The sequence below is a fragment of the Helianthus annuus genome, chromosome 12 (genome assembly GCF_002127325.2).
Source record: "Helianthus annuus cultivar XRQ/B chromosome 12, HanXRQr2.0-SUNRISE, whole genome shotgun sequence".
NCBI classification, from domain to species: Eukaryota; Viridiplantae; Streptophyta; class Magnoliopsida; order Asterales; family Asteraceae; genus Helianthus; species Helianthus annuus.
In genome coordinates this window covers 85,371,544-85,386,354 of record NC_035444.2, presented here as the reverse complement: position 1 = coordinate 85,386,354, position 14,811 = coordinate 85,371,544, and the positions used below count along the sequence as shown (strand labels likewise).

The 14,811-nt window shown below is 38.4% G+C and overlaps 2 protein-coding genes and 1 long non-coding RNA gene across 3 annotated transcripts; 1 reads left to right on the top strand and 2 right to left on the bottom strand.

The window, feature by feature from the left end:
* Positions 1–1,003: 1,003 nt before the first annotated feature.
* On the bottom strand, positions 1,004–4,114 carry LOC110895387. The gene is made up of 3 exons (XM_022142700.2): positions 3,480–4,114; positions 2,005–3,390; positions 1,004–1,880 (listed from the first exon to the last, which is right to left on the bottom strand). Exons 1-3 carry the CDS (start codon positions 3,643–3,645, stop codon positions 1,177–1,179), a joined length of 2,256 nt encoding a protein of 751 aa, XP_021998392.1. The 5' UTR covers positions 3,646–4,114; the 3' UTR covers positions 1,004–1,176.
* A 2,916-nt stretch (positions 4,115–7,030) lies between these two features.
* LOC110893142 lies at positions 7,031–7,948 on the bottom strand. The gene has a single exon (XM_022140260.1). It carries the CDS (start codon positions 7,946–7,948, stop codon positions 7,031–7,033), a length of 918 nt encoding a protein of 305 aa, XP_021995952.1.
* Positions 7,949–13,878: 5,930 nt separating this feature from the next.
* LOC110896878 lies at positions 13,879–14,466 on the top strand. Its single transcript, XR_002568244.1, has 3 exons — positions 13,879–13,955; positions 14,177–14,266; positions 14,381–14,466. It is a non-coding gene; the product is annotated as an uncharacterized LOC110896878 (long non-coding RNA).
* Positions 14,467–14,811: the final 345 nt, after the last annotated feature.

Genomic DNA, 14,811 nt, shown 5'->3' with positions numbered 1-14,811 from the left:
TACTCGTAATCGATCAAATGCGATCAACCTCGGCCACAATCGTATCTAGTAGGTCAACTCAGGACGAGTTTGACTTTTAAAAAAAATAAAACATAATTTCTATTTCTTTCATATTAAATAATGAATATTATTTTCACGTATTTTGTTATAATTATTAGTAAATTTATATTATTCGACACATATTGAATTTCCGAAAACTATTTTTTTTTTATAATTTAGCATGTCTGAGTACTCCCCGAGTATTCTCCACCTAGTCCGAGTACTCTTAACTCCTCACTCGACCGACTAGGGAGCACCTAGCGACTTTTGCAACCATGGTTGATAGTTTGATTAGCGTAGTAAATCATCATAGGCTTGAAAATGATACAACTTAACTATGACGAAACCGGTAACATAAAAACGTAAAAAAAAATTGGGCCAGTGGACATGGCAGGCGATCATAAACTGGTCTCAACTGCAAGCACCTGACTATCATTTTCATTTATTCGTTTCCATCGTAAACACATGAATCATAGATGTTAGTAATACATTTTGTTTATTTAATCATCTATGGGGTGTCCCCATCATGGATGTCCGTTGTCCCTGCAAATTCAAGGAAGCACCGGTGTAGCTTAGTGTGAAGTGGGGGGTTCACCCGCCCCCTCCCAATATTTCGGTTAGAAAATCTCTTTTTCGTCCGAAAATTTTAAAATTATATAGGATTGCCCCCCCAATTATTTTGCCTAAATATTTACACAATATATAAATTGGGTCCCATGACTTTCTGTCCCTCAGAACTTTTGGTCAAGCTCCGCCACTGGGAGGAAGAGACCGCTAATCATGTATTCATTAGGTGTCCTTATGCGGTGGAAGTTTGGAATCGAATGTCATGATGGAGTGGAGTGGGGTGAGATGATACTCGGCTAGCAATGATGGAATCGAATGTATGAAAATTTTATTTTCTGGTTCCACCAGTGCCGTTTAGCCTTAGCCTTATAACTCGCATGCAAGATTATATAAAACATTTTTTTTCCTTCTTCAAAATGCAGCCCATCTCATTTAAACTTGCTAGCATTTCATTACAATGTTACCAATGAATACCTTAAACACCAACAACAATTTCAGCAAACCAAAAGGAACAAAACACAAGACGACTCACTGCCATCGTTAAATCATCGTACCATTAAAATGAATACCTTAACATTCAACAACAATTTCATCGACCAACATCTGCATAATATCCGACTCGATTTTGGCACCAGTCTCATACACTTCAACCTCAAAATCGGTCCATTTTCCTAAACAATGGCTCATGTCCCGCTCTACCAGCTCATCCGACGTCACACCAACCAAACCCATCCACCTTCTCACTTCCTCCACAATTTCATGCACCAAACCATCTAAATCCGTAAAATGAGGGAGATCAATCCAGGATATAAACCCACATTTGGAATATTTAACGAATTTTGATTCCAGATACTCGATTACAGCATCAAACACGAACCGTTTGAGTTGATATCCCGCAACCGCGTTCTGCGAACCAAGAAAGTTGCCGAATGTGGTCCATATGACGTCTGCAAGCGCGTCTAGTTCAAGAAGAAGGTCACATATGAAGAAGGAATTGAGTTCAGTTGGGTTATGTGATATTTGGTTGCTTAGTACTAGCTCGGAGTTGAAGACGACGTGCTTTATGTGGGCCAGCGTGTTTCCCGTTATTCTGGAATTAACAATCTCTATGGCGGATAATACTTGTGAAATATATGTGAGAAGATCGACTACCAACTCGTTACAGGTGTTCTCGTTACTAAATAAGTCATCCGAGTAAAAAATATTCATCTCGGATTCTTGAAATTGTGATTCACCGAATGAATAACTTATGGAAACAGCATGCTGTGTTCGTCCTTTAATCAGAAAACGAAAGAACATATTAATATACATTTGTTTATAATAACAAAAACTTGATCAAAGGGCTTGAAGTTGATTGTAGTTTTCTACTACAAGAAACCGAGAGTATAAATGTGTTACCTGAGTTATCTTCCAAACTGCTAGAGCAACAACTGTCGTTTGAAAAGGAGGCTTCAAGAACTGATCCCGGGCTAAGATGATCAAACCTACATCTGCTACGGGGCGGAAGATGGTTCCTTTTGGGTCTAACTTCCATATTCTTTTGACTAATTTGTCTCTCAGTGCTTAGAGCACATAACAAATCTTGAAAACTAGCTGCCGGTGTCCTCTTTGGTGGATTCCCATTTGTTCGTAAATCATACCCGACTCTACTCGTCAATTCTTGCAGCTTTTCTTCCACTAGTGCACTCAAACAATCCCCTGTTAACGGGAACGGGTGCTGCAAACTGATCTTTTGATCGCTCGGTTTACAAGAAGTGGCATTTTTGTTACTCTTTCTTCTCTCTAATCTTACAGGTGTTTCACTCTTGTTCTTCATTTGGGAATTGAATCTAAATGCTTCTGACCCGATTTGTTTTCCTGCAGCTTGGGCATTACTAACCATTCTTGGCCCGTTGCGTGTTGTTCGCCTTTTCTGCCAATGAGACGGCCCGTTTTCAAACTTACCCCTCTTGTCAAACTTATCGTCGACTTTACCTGGTACCCTTGACCGTGTCTGACCCGTTAAACTCCTGTTCAATGCCACAAAGTCTTTCGACTGAAATGAAACCCGAACATCATCAACCCGTCGCGTATTTCCCTTCACATAATCCCGTGAAGCAACATTTCGAGGCTGCAACTCTCGTTCTTGATCAAACGATGAATTCGACATAGACGGACCGACATTAACCTTCGATTTACACTCCGAAACATCAATCAAACTGCCACAGTTCTTACAACACGCTTGCTGACTCAACACATCAACATTCTCATTCTTATTCTCTCCATTCATACGGTTTCTCGCACCGTAGGAAATCGCGTATTTCGACTTCTGTCTACCCTGCAACCCGGACTCTAAAACTCGAGTGGCAGCACCGATCAAGCGCGATGAATTCCTCCTCGAGTGATTCCTACTTTTCGGCACAGGAGATGCAAGTTTTGAGTAATGATGCTTCCTAGATCTTGTTAAAACATTCTTTAACTGCAATGCTTCTGCCCCAAATCTAGTTACACTTCTTCTATCACTAGTTCCTGTTTTCTGAACCTTCTGAGGCCTGAAATCTTGCTGTATCTGTGTCGCTTTCGGGTTCGGGTTCGGTTTCGTATCGAGCTCATCGTGTTCACCGGAAGAATATTTAACAATCTGTTGTACTGAAGGCATGGATTCTAACCCCATGAGTCTGGCAACCAGAGTGGGAGCTTGACCACCATTATTTCCGGCAGAATTAATATTACCACCGCTTAAAACGCCGTCGTTTTGAGCAGCATCAGCAATCTGCAACAGGTTTGAAGCTTCTTTTGCACGATCTAAAACAATAAAAGTAATGTTTAATTTATCAATTGTAAATGAAAAGGTAACGTGGAAAAAATTAAGATGAAATTAACAATTAACAAACCTGGTGGAACAGGAAGTAATCGTTTGGGAAAGAATTTCTTCTTCGAGAATCTTCGATTCCAATCGAAAAACTGAAAGAATATTCCGACACAACCGCCGGAGCGACGAGGTCGTTTCTCGCCGATGGCTAAACACGACGTCGTAACGTTCGCACTGTCATCCGTCATCTTGTTCACTCTAGATTCAATTTCATAATTGCAGATTTTTTTCGTAAATAACCCTAGAAAACAGGGGACACTTTTGAGAGGAATAAACAGAGGAATCTTTGCAAAAAGACAAAAGGTATGCTCCAAAAGCAGCAGCAATCCAGAAAACAACTTAACGTTAGATGAAAACAATCGGTCGTACGAGTGGTCAAACCTTGGGTCACGAGAAACAACCGATGGAATAAGGAGTGGATACGGTGGCTGTATCGAAGTTAAGTGAAACACTAGGTGGAGGATTGACAGGAGTGTGTGTGTAGGTAGGTGTAGGTGATCATGAAAGGCTGTGAAAACGGCTTGTTTGGGTGAGCACTGGTGTTGAAGAATGGGTTGATGCGTAGGATAAGGTAGGTAGGTGCGTAGGATAGGAGGGTAGGAATGTAGGATGTGACAAATGTTTACAGTGTACGATTACGCCCCACCACCAACCGCATGCACAGAGAGAAGTGAGCGGACGAAGTCAAAGGTATTCGTTTAAGCAAAAATTCGGTACGTTTTACTAATGTTCTGAGGATCCGACCTGATTTCGACCTGGTCGTCTTACGGGGTCAAAGGTCGAACTGATTTGACCGGTTCAATCGGATTTAAGACTCGGATTATGTTATAAGTTATATAAAAATATATATAAAATATAGAAAAAATAGATAAAAATTCCAAATAATTAAGCAGCAGCGTATGAAGGAGATAAAGAATGAAGGCGTGTTTGAGTTTTTGAGATATTAGGTTTTATGATTTAGGGCATTTTTTAATTAAAAAACAGCCCCACCTTAATTAGACGAACCGCCGGCCCGACTGGCCGGATCCCGGCCCGATTTCTCGGTCGATGTTGAAACAGATTAAATGCAAGAACCGGCCCGATGATGCTTCCGGCTCCAGGCTGGACCGGTCCGGGTTTAAAAACATTGCGTTTTACTTTTACCTACGGGTGTTACATAGCTTCGGAATGTTTTACTTTTACCCACGCGTGTTACATCGCTTCGCGGGTTAAACCAAACACAAACCGGAAAATTTGTCTTGAGTCCAAACTCGAACTTGACCCTGCCCCGGACCCAAAATAATGTCAAATATATAAATTTGACCACGACACTAATATTCGCGGATTGACACAAATAATTGAACACAATATGTTTAATCTATTTTTGTAATTTTTTTTTCACATATTAATTTTTCCAAGTTTAGATTTTTATAAAAAAAGGACATACAAATGTATATAAAACATTTTTATTTTAATTATAAAATCTTATTTCAGTTCCTCTTCGAAGTTTTAGATTTTGATAAAAGAAATATCCAACGAATTTAATTTATAGCATAAAACAAATCTTAAAAAGTTAATGGGTTAAACGGGTTAACTTGCGAACATGTCGGGTCAACACAAGCCAACCCATTTAGCTAAACAGGTTAACCGTGAATTTCAAGTTAGGTTTGTACTAGTATCGTACGTTCACACCTCTAGCGTTACTGAATTTCAATTTTTTTTTAAGTTGACCTAGTCGACCTGTAGCTTTATTGTAACATGAGAGACAATTTTAGAAAGAAAAAACGGGTATTTGCAGTTCTTACCAAAAAATGAAGAGAAAGCCAGAAAGGACATAATATTAGGTTAATCCTGGTTCCTTTGAAATGTGGGTGGGGATTAATAAACTCATCTAGGCAAATCTGAAATAATGACACTATGACACCAATTTGGCGGTCATGGATGGGAGAACAGAGAAGTATGGACCACCAATTATAGTATGGTCCTTTGGTGGGTTTTTGGTTTCAAGTCTTTGGACCTGCGTTGTTTGGAGAGGGGTTGGGTTAAGGGATTTTTTTTTCTTATCCGTTTTCTTTGATCATTTTTATTTATTTTTTATATTTTGTACACTTTGATTTTTTTTGTATAGAGGAATGATTCATTAAAAAGTGGATTTTGCCTAAGTAGCCTAAGAAGGATTGTGATGATGACATACGACACTTCTAATAAGTAGGAATGGAGGGCATTTTGGTCCTTATAAATAGGCATGTTTTTTCGAGCTCGAACAAGGTACATAAATTCTCAGGGCCGGCCCTGTTGATCATTTTTATTTATTTTTTATATTATATACACTTTGATTTTTTAGTATATATATATAGGGAAGGGTTCATTGGGGAACACTAAAAAAATGGGGAACTGAAGAACAGGGGCATTTTTGTCCAAAAAAAAATCTAATTACTTCAAGATTTACCAACAGAATCCATCCACACTTTGAAACCCTAGCTTCTCTCAATCACCGCCATACGCCGCCAACATCACCACCATACTACACCACCACCGCCACCACAATACGCCACCAGCATCAGCGAACGCAAACATTAAACACCAGCAGCAACAACCACTGCGATTTAATAGAAGGTCTAGCACCATCCATGTACGATTTTTCAGATTCGGCTGAGATTTTTCGAATCTACATTAATAATCTACATATTTTCAGATCTGCTTGCGGAAAACTATTACAAAACTTTAGTTGTTACCGATTTTGACTGAGATCTATGCAGTATTAGTTTCTAGGGTTTCAGATCTTAGATCTCAGTTTAAGGTATCATTTATTTGCAATTATCATTTAAGTTTTATTTAATTTAACCTGATTATATGAAATTATGATTATATGTAGATTTATGTTTCTGTTTTGAAGCTTTTTTAGAAAAAAATCATTTTAACATGTTAATAATTTTTAATTAAATTTGATGACATCATAGTTGGAGGGCATGTTGATTACCACAAAGGTGAGTGGTTCGGTTCTTTCCATCTTTCCTTCACTAAAACATACATTAAGGGTTATTTGGCCCAAAGACTTGATGGGTATGTCAGCGATACATTTGATAGAGGATTCGGCTTGCTGAAGCCTTGAACGCTCATCATTGCTGAGACAGTTGAAGCATTTCTCAAACATGATCTCGGTGGTTGCTCCAGTGTCAATGTAGGCCTTGTATGTTTTGATGGTCCCCACGGTAGCCTCCACCACCAAAGGGTTCGAGAGTAAATCCCCTTCGGGTGGTGGGAAGCAGACACATTGACGCACCCAAGCCTCCAAGCGTGGTCGTTTATGGGAAGCTTTTCTCATGCTTACTTCCTTACTCTTTCCTTCAGCCATCTTGTCTCTTACCCCTTTAACCAAGTAGGCAAGTTCCCTTGACTTAACAGCTTCATCGATTCTTTTCTTGAGCTGGAAGCAATCGTTGGTGTGGTGGCCTTTCTCTTCGTGGAATTCACAATATTGGGTTGAGTTTTCATTTCTCTTGCTCTTCGGTAAGGGTCGGAGAGGTCGGAAGCTATGTTTTACCTCTTTAGTGGCTAGGATCTCTTGTGGGGTCTTAGTTAAGGCTGTGAACTTCACAGTCTTTTCCCGGCTTGGAGGGTTCCTGCATTCAGATCTTCTTGAGTCTGAACTTGTTGAGCGTTTGTCATTGGAACCATAGTTACTTCTTTTCCTGTTGGGACTGTTGCTTCTCCAACTAGGACCCCTTTTCCTTTGCTCTTTGATGTCAACAGCTTCCTCTCCTTGAATGTGAGCTTTATCCCTTTCGAGGGCCTCCTCAACGGTTTTAGGTAGGCACTTATTGAAGTCCCTTGTAAGGTATTGGAGGTGATGGCATTCATGAACCCTGCCACCCTCATTTTTTCATCAGCACCCACATAGCTTAACCCTTTCTTCTTGTATCTTTCGATGAAATCTCTAAAGCTTTCATCATCTCGTTGCTTGATCTGAAAAATCATTGTTGCATCCTTGACATACCTCCATTGTTGAGAAAAGTTGGCCATGAAACCTTTTCTCAGATCATCAAAGGTTCGAATGCTTCTTTCAGGTAGGTCGTTAAACCATATCCTGGCAGACCCTACAAGGGTTTGCATGAACGTGAGACAACATTCATCATTGGACTTTTTTTCACCTCTTGCTGCCCCGGGAAAGATTTGGAGGTGGTTTTCAGGATATTCAGTTCCGTCGTAGGTTCTTATGTGGGATGGCATCTTAATCCGGGTTTGAAAATCATAATCAGTAATTTGTTGGGAGAAACAAGACAAATTGCTAGGCTTGTAAGGTTTGGCAAGATCTTCTTCTACTCGTGAGGCCGGATTATTGCTTGTGTTTCCTTGGTGGGCGGTCAACACTTGGTTGATGAAGTGTTGACAAGGAAAATGTGCCATCATTTGGGCCATCATCTGTGGTATCAGGTTAAAGCCTTGAAGGCTTTCAGGTGTGGCCAAGTAGTTCATTCCCATGGGAGCACTCATGGCTGCACTTCGGGCCATAGGGAGAATGGCTAGGGCTTGTTCCCATGTTGTGGACACGGGAAAGCTTGAAGCTGGTGACTGCAAAAGTTGATCTAAAGTTGTCTCATGCCCTAATGATACACCAGTAGCAACTGGTTAGGAGGTCAACAAGGGAAAAGCAATTGGATTTGGTCTTGCAATAGCATAAGGGCTTGGGTTAGGTGGAAGGTAACTAGGACTAGCTTCGAATCGGGATGCAGCGGGTTGTGAGCGAGTAAAAGGAGGTGGGGGTAGTCCCGGAGACAACGAATGTTCAGGCTCATCATAGTCCAACCTTATTCTTACTCCTTTTTCTCTTTCTCGGCTCACATGTTGGTTGAGAAGAGATCTCAAATGCAGGAAGTTGTTTGCTACTCCTTCGGGTGTCAAATCGATGCATTCCAGTTCACTTCTAGCACCGATTTGAGGAGAAAGAACCCCTGAGCGAGAAGGGGTCGGTGTCTGAAAAGAGGAGAGAACTACGGGAACATGGTTCCTGGTGGTGTTTGGCCAGCATCTGGTGTTGAAGTATGAGATACCTGATCCACCTCACCAGGAGACTCACTTTCAGACATGATGAACTTGATGGAGTTGGAGCTACACTACTGGTCTTTTATAATAAACTTAGCGACGTAGCCCCACGGTGGACGCCAACTTGTTGCTACAACAAATATAAGACCAAGGAAAATGATTAGACTGGTTAGGCAAAAGGGTTCAAGGGTTTAGGTTTGCCTAACGCAAGTTGTAGTGTCCCCCCACATATGCAATACGTAGGGTTGGATCACTTTGTTATTGCTTGCTTCAAATTCTGGATTGAAGAATATTCAACCCAGAATGTTTGTATGCAATGTGATAGTGTTGAAGTGAGTGAAGAATAGAACATGCAAGAAGCAAGTTCTAGAGAGAAGAAGTGAGATTTCAGGAGTTGGCCAGCTGAATGACAACGTGTTGTCATTGATAGAGAATGGGCCAGCTATAAGAGGAAACCTTTGACTAGTGATTCATGGCTGCAGTGGAGGGCTTGCCCTTTTGGTAGGTTAAAGGCTTCAGACCTGCGGGTAAAAGGATATCTCTTCCCACATGCTTCTTTTGTGGTTGAGTGGGAGAGTTCGCACGTAAAGTGTGATGTGACCTGTCACTGTTTTGTGTTTTTTGCTGTTCACGACAGTTGGTCAATTCCGAACCCTTTTACCTTTCAACCCTTTAAGCTGTATTGCAATTTAGCTAGTGTATTATTAAGCTTGAGCTACCCACGTCATCAAAGTGAAAGTGAGTGTAGATCTTATATGTGTTTAAATAATCAGGAACTTAGATGATATGTGTGTACAAGGGAAGTTGTGGCTAGGTTTAACCTTTGGATATCCTCATATTCATACCTTAAAAGTGACATACGTTACAAACGGGTCATACAATCGTGTTAACTAGCCAAAAAAGGCTAAAAGGTTATACACACAAAAAGTCACATAATTAAAAGTGATGATTTTAGTATCCATGGTGTATGATTTCAATATCTATGATGTGCATGTGTGTTTGCTTAGCCTATGTTGTTTTAATACAATGTGATTTGTGTAAATAAATCGTTAATCCCTTATTAAGAATGAAATTTTTGGTCCAAAATAATGAATTGTGCCATAAGTCCAGGAATAAACATTTAAACAAGTTTGGCTCTCATGTTCGATTCAGTGTTTGTATAGTTAGCGTCGTTTTGGTGTGGTTCTTCACTTCACAACGAAGTATAACAAACACTGAACCAGGAAAAAAATAACAGACTCTTGGTTGTTAGTTTGGATTAGTTATCTCAATTTGGTTTTGTCGATTTGAGTTTGGTTAATCATTTTTTTTTTTGTGCTCACCTAGTCGTAGGTAGAGTATTCCGATGACAAGCAGTGGGGTTGCAAACTCAAACCAAAATCAAGTAATTAACCAACAAGTTTCAAGCTAATATTAACAAAATATTTTAAAGTAACCATGCTGTTCATTGTAAGGAGCTCCCCGGTTTCAAATATCGGCCTGACTGGGTGAGGGATGTTTTGGGGGACATCTTGAGGAGAGCGGGGATTTCTGCCAAGAAGGAGGCCCCTGTGAATTTCCTTACAGACCCCATGGAAGGGAGATCTACATTGAGACCAGCGGATCTGCTCATCTTTGGCTGGGCGGGAGGGAAACATGCTTGTGTGGATCTCACATGAGTCTCCCCCTTAGCTGGTTTAAGGAAAAGCGGGTTTGTAGCAGGACAAGCTATAAGGCAAGCGGAATCAAAAAAGGTGGACAAACGCGCTAAAGCATGTGCTGATAACCAACATGCATTTATCCCCTTCGTCTTCGACACCTTTGGCTCCCTAGCTCCAAAAGCTATCCGTTTGTTGACTAGGGTCCAAAAGGTTGTCCACAGCAGTTGCTCATCAACAGGGGGCAGGGGTTTGTCTTTAATAGGCTAGGATTTGCTATTCAGAAAGGGGTAGCGGCGCAGCTTGTTGCTCGCTTACATGCGATATTGGATGTAAAGTGCACTTAGTTAAATTTTATAAAAGGAACAATAATAAAACTTTGATTGTTAAAAAAAATAAACAATTTACGCAAAAAAAAAAAAAAAAAAAAAAAAAAAAGTAACCATCCAACAAATTTCAAGCTAACATTTAAATAATCAAATAACAGATCTAATAACAATGATCAGAGATGCGGTCATCAATAGGCTTGCTTGTTAGACTAATTTAGTTGGCTCGGTCGTTCGGCTCGAATTATTTTAACACTACGATGCTGTTTGTTTTTTCTGTAGGAAAACGTCTGCAGTCTGCGGACCACATCTGCAGGCATCTGCAGGAGAAGAGGTGGACCAAATGTCTGCAGTCTGCAAGGAGAAGAGGGTTTGTTTTTTTTTATACAAAACCTCTTCTAGGTTTAAAACACATCTCTACTCTCTCTCTACTCTCTCTCTACAATCTGCACTTCACCACCGCCACCACTTCACCACCGCCACCACTTCACCAACGCCACCACCGTCACCACTACACCACAGCCACCGCCGTCACCACTACACCGCCACCACCGTGATCGATTTGGGGGTTTTGTTTCAGATCGATGATGGGGGTGTTGTTTCAGATCGATGATGATGTTCAGATCGTTGTTGGGGGTTTTGCAGATGTTCGATGATGGGGGTTTTGTTTCAGATCGAGATCGATGTTGGGGGTTTTGCAGATGTTCGATGATGGGGGTTTTGTTTCAGATCGATGGGGGTGTTGTTTCAGATCGATGATGATGTTTCAGATCGATGATGATGTTCGAGCAGGGGGTGGCGGAGTGGAGGTGGTGGCGGAGCAGGGAGGTGGTGGCGGAGCAGGGAGGTGGTGGCGGAGCAGGGAGGTGGTGGCGGAGATGTGGGGCAGATGAATGTTTTGAAGAGGGTGAAGAGGTCTGCAGAGGTTAGAAGACTTGTGGACAGGTCTGCTTGGGGAAGAGGCCTCGCAGACGTTTTTGGTCTGCAGATCTTCAAGAAAACAAACACCCTGCAGGAACCTTATGTCTGCACGCCTCTGCGCGACGCAAACATAAGTGCTCAGAAGAGCTTCTGGGCAAAAAACAAACAGCACCTACATATATATACTTGCTTTTTCACTTATTCTTATCTTTAATGTATGACAATATTGCAATTAAAATATTTATTAAGCTAATTCTTTAATTGTAAAAATGGGTATAGGGTTAAATGTTTACTGAGCTAAAGAAGAATGGGCTTTATTTTTAAAATGGTTATTCGGTTTAATTAAGAGGATAATAAGTGTTGGTCCGATTCAATAGTTTATAAAAATGTTATAAACCTAAGGTAGAGGATCCTGTAAAAAAGACCTAAAGTATGAGAAAGGTAAGAAAGAATCTACATCATTAGATCTTTGATCTAATGGTTGAGATTAATAGGGACCATATTGTAAAATTTGATTTATTTTTTGGACTGAATTGAAAATTCTAGGGGTAATAAAGTCTTTATATCCATTCAAAAAATGGAAACTGTAAATCATAATCCCTACAATCTCTCTCTCTCTCCAGATATCTCCATCTACGATCAAAGATCTCTCTCATAATCATGACAGCGGCCATTCGGAAATCGGAAATCGGAATGATTATATTAACGAGTTTGTTTGTTAATCGGAAATCGGAAGATATGATCAAAGATCTCTACATCGAACGAGTTTATATTAACGAGTTTGTTTGTTAATCGGAAATCGGAAGATACGATCAAAGATCTCTACATCGAACGAGTTTATATTAACGAGTTTGTTTGTTAATCGGAAATCGGAAGATTCGGAGAATGTCGGAGATGATGGATGGCAGTGGTGGTGGTTGTGCGATCTCTCTCTCTCTACATCGAACGGTGCCGGAAGTGGAGAAGATGATACAGAGGTGTTATTATTCTTTCAGTCATGGTGTTTATTTTCTTTTTCTGAATGGTGTTATTTTGTTTTTCTGAATGGTGTTATTTTGTTTCTGAATGGTGTTATTTTGTTTCTGTTGGTGTTATTTTCTTTTTCTGAATGGTGTTATATTTATTTACTGAATGGTGTTATACTATTGACTGAATGGTGTTATATTGTTTATTGAATTATGTTATTTTTTGTTTACTGGATGGTTTTTTTTTTGTTTCTGAATGGTGTTATTTTGTTTCTGAATGGTGTTATTTTGTTTCTGTATGGTGTTATCTTTGTTTCTGAATGGTGTTTATTTTTTGTTTACTGAATGGTGTTATATCTTGTACTGAATGGTGTTATTTTGTGTACTGAATGATGTTATATTTTTGTTTACTGAATGGTGTTATATTATTTTCGTAAAAACACCATGCACTGAATTATGAATTTTTTAAAACACCATGTCATGAACATGGTTATGATTCTGTGAATGATGCAAAAAAAAAAAATGAATGATGTTATGGACGGTTATATTCCTTAAATCAAGGATTTTCTCTCTCCAAATCCTTAAATCAAGGATTACCATATTTGAATTTGTTAATGCATTTACAATCTTACCCTTTTCAATTAATTTAGATCTAATGGTTGAGATTCTTTCTTACCTTTCTCACACTTTTGGTCTTTTTTACAATAACTCCACCCATAAACCTAATATAAACATTGACACCGGCGTGAAAATATATTCATAGTGACCCCATAAAAACTAATTTAAGATTTTAAATGTTTACAAATATAAAGTTTATATCTATACTATATTATAATACATGAGGGAAAGATTCCCAAAAGTTAAGAACTTCTCCCCCCATTATTTATAAATAAACTCCTAGAATTAGGGTAAAGTGGTCTTTTAAACCATAATTATTTTTTAGTCCCTCAATCTATTACATTTAAATCCTTGACATTTAACATAATTATGGGTAATTAGTTACACCCCCCCCTCTTTAATTCTTTAATATATTCCTGCGATATCTTACAACCCGTAATGTTTTAAAAAAAATCCTAAGGTACCATGACGATCGGCACATTTTTTAAACGTTTCGATAGTTGTCTTTTTTAGTTTCGCCGTGCGTTCATAAAGTACAAATAGCCGATGCGTAAATGTACAGATGATTAAAGCCAACATTTGTTTTTTACCCAAGCCAGCTTTGACCATTACCTAGCTACCGTACATTAACATTTGTTTTTTACCCAAGTTTTTTATTTTGAACGGCATTAATAAATTAAAATATTCCCTAATTTTACTTGTACAGAGTCAGTTTATTGTGACATGTTTAATATAGTAAGTATAGATAAAACTCACAACAAACTTCCTACTAAACATGCCACAACAAACTAAACAGGATATGTGCATCTTATTTTAAAAACTTAAAACTCACAACAAACTTCCTAAATAAATGGATGACCAATCTAAAACAAACCCTAATGGACTACTATAAATACATAGCAAACACTCGCAATTCTACATTTCTATTGGTAAACAGATTTAAAATATGGAGCCAGTTCTGAATTCACTTGATGCGAAAAAACAAGCATGCGATATTGAAAAATCTAAGGTCGGTTCTATGATAAGTTTTGTTATATCGCAATAATGAATAATTGTTTTCTTTTATTTACTTTTATGTAAATACTAACTTATTTGATTTTTCAGATTCAACACACCAATTTAACCACCCCAGTTGTCGAACAAGCTTTTGTTAGTTTTTAAGTAATATTTTCGCTTATAATCTTTCATATTAACAAGTTCGTTATGTTATTATTTGGTGTTTTATTGTAGGATGATGGTGATAATAGTGTTGAAATTATTTCTTATGGTGCAATGTTCAGTCCATACAAGTCTAAGCTTCAACGTCAATTTAGTGAAGAGGTAATTTTAAAATTTATTTAATCTTTTTTAAATTTTTTTATTCAATATTTGTTCTTTTTTTTAAATTTATTTAATCACTTTTTAACTTTTTTATTAATTTTTTGTTTTTTAAAGATCGGAAGTATGAGAATCAAAAGAAAAGATCTAAGAGACTCTCTGAATGGAAATGAGTCGAGGTTATAAATTTAAATGATTCTAAGGACGATGAGAAAGAAGATGAATTAGATGATACTGCTGATTCGAGCACAAACAAGAAAAACAGATCAAAAAAGTAGAGATTTTAGATGAAATATACCAAGTGTTTTTATGTTTTTTTCATTTTCAGTTGTTTTTGTTTGATATAGACTATCCCATGAATAATAAAGTTTATTTTATATTTGAAGTTTATGTTTTGTGTTATTTTATTGCACTTATAATTTACATCTCGATTGAACTAATATACTTTAGTACTTAATCATGTTCGTATTATATAATTTACATGTTCGTACTTGATCATTTCCAAAGAGATAAATTTGATTACCAAGAATGGCCAAAACATGAAAACT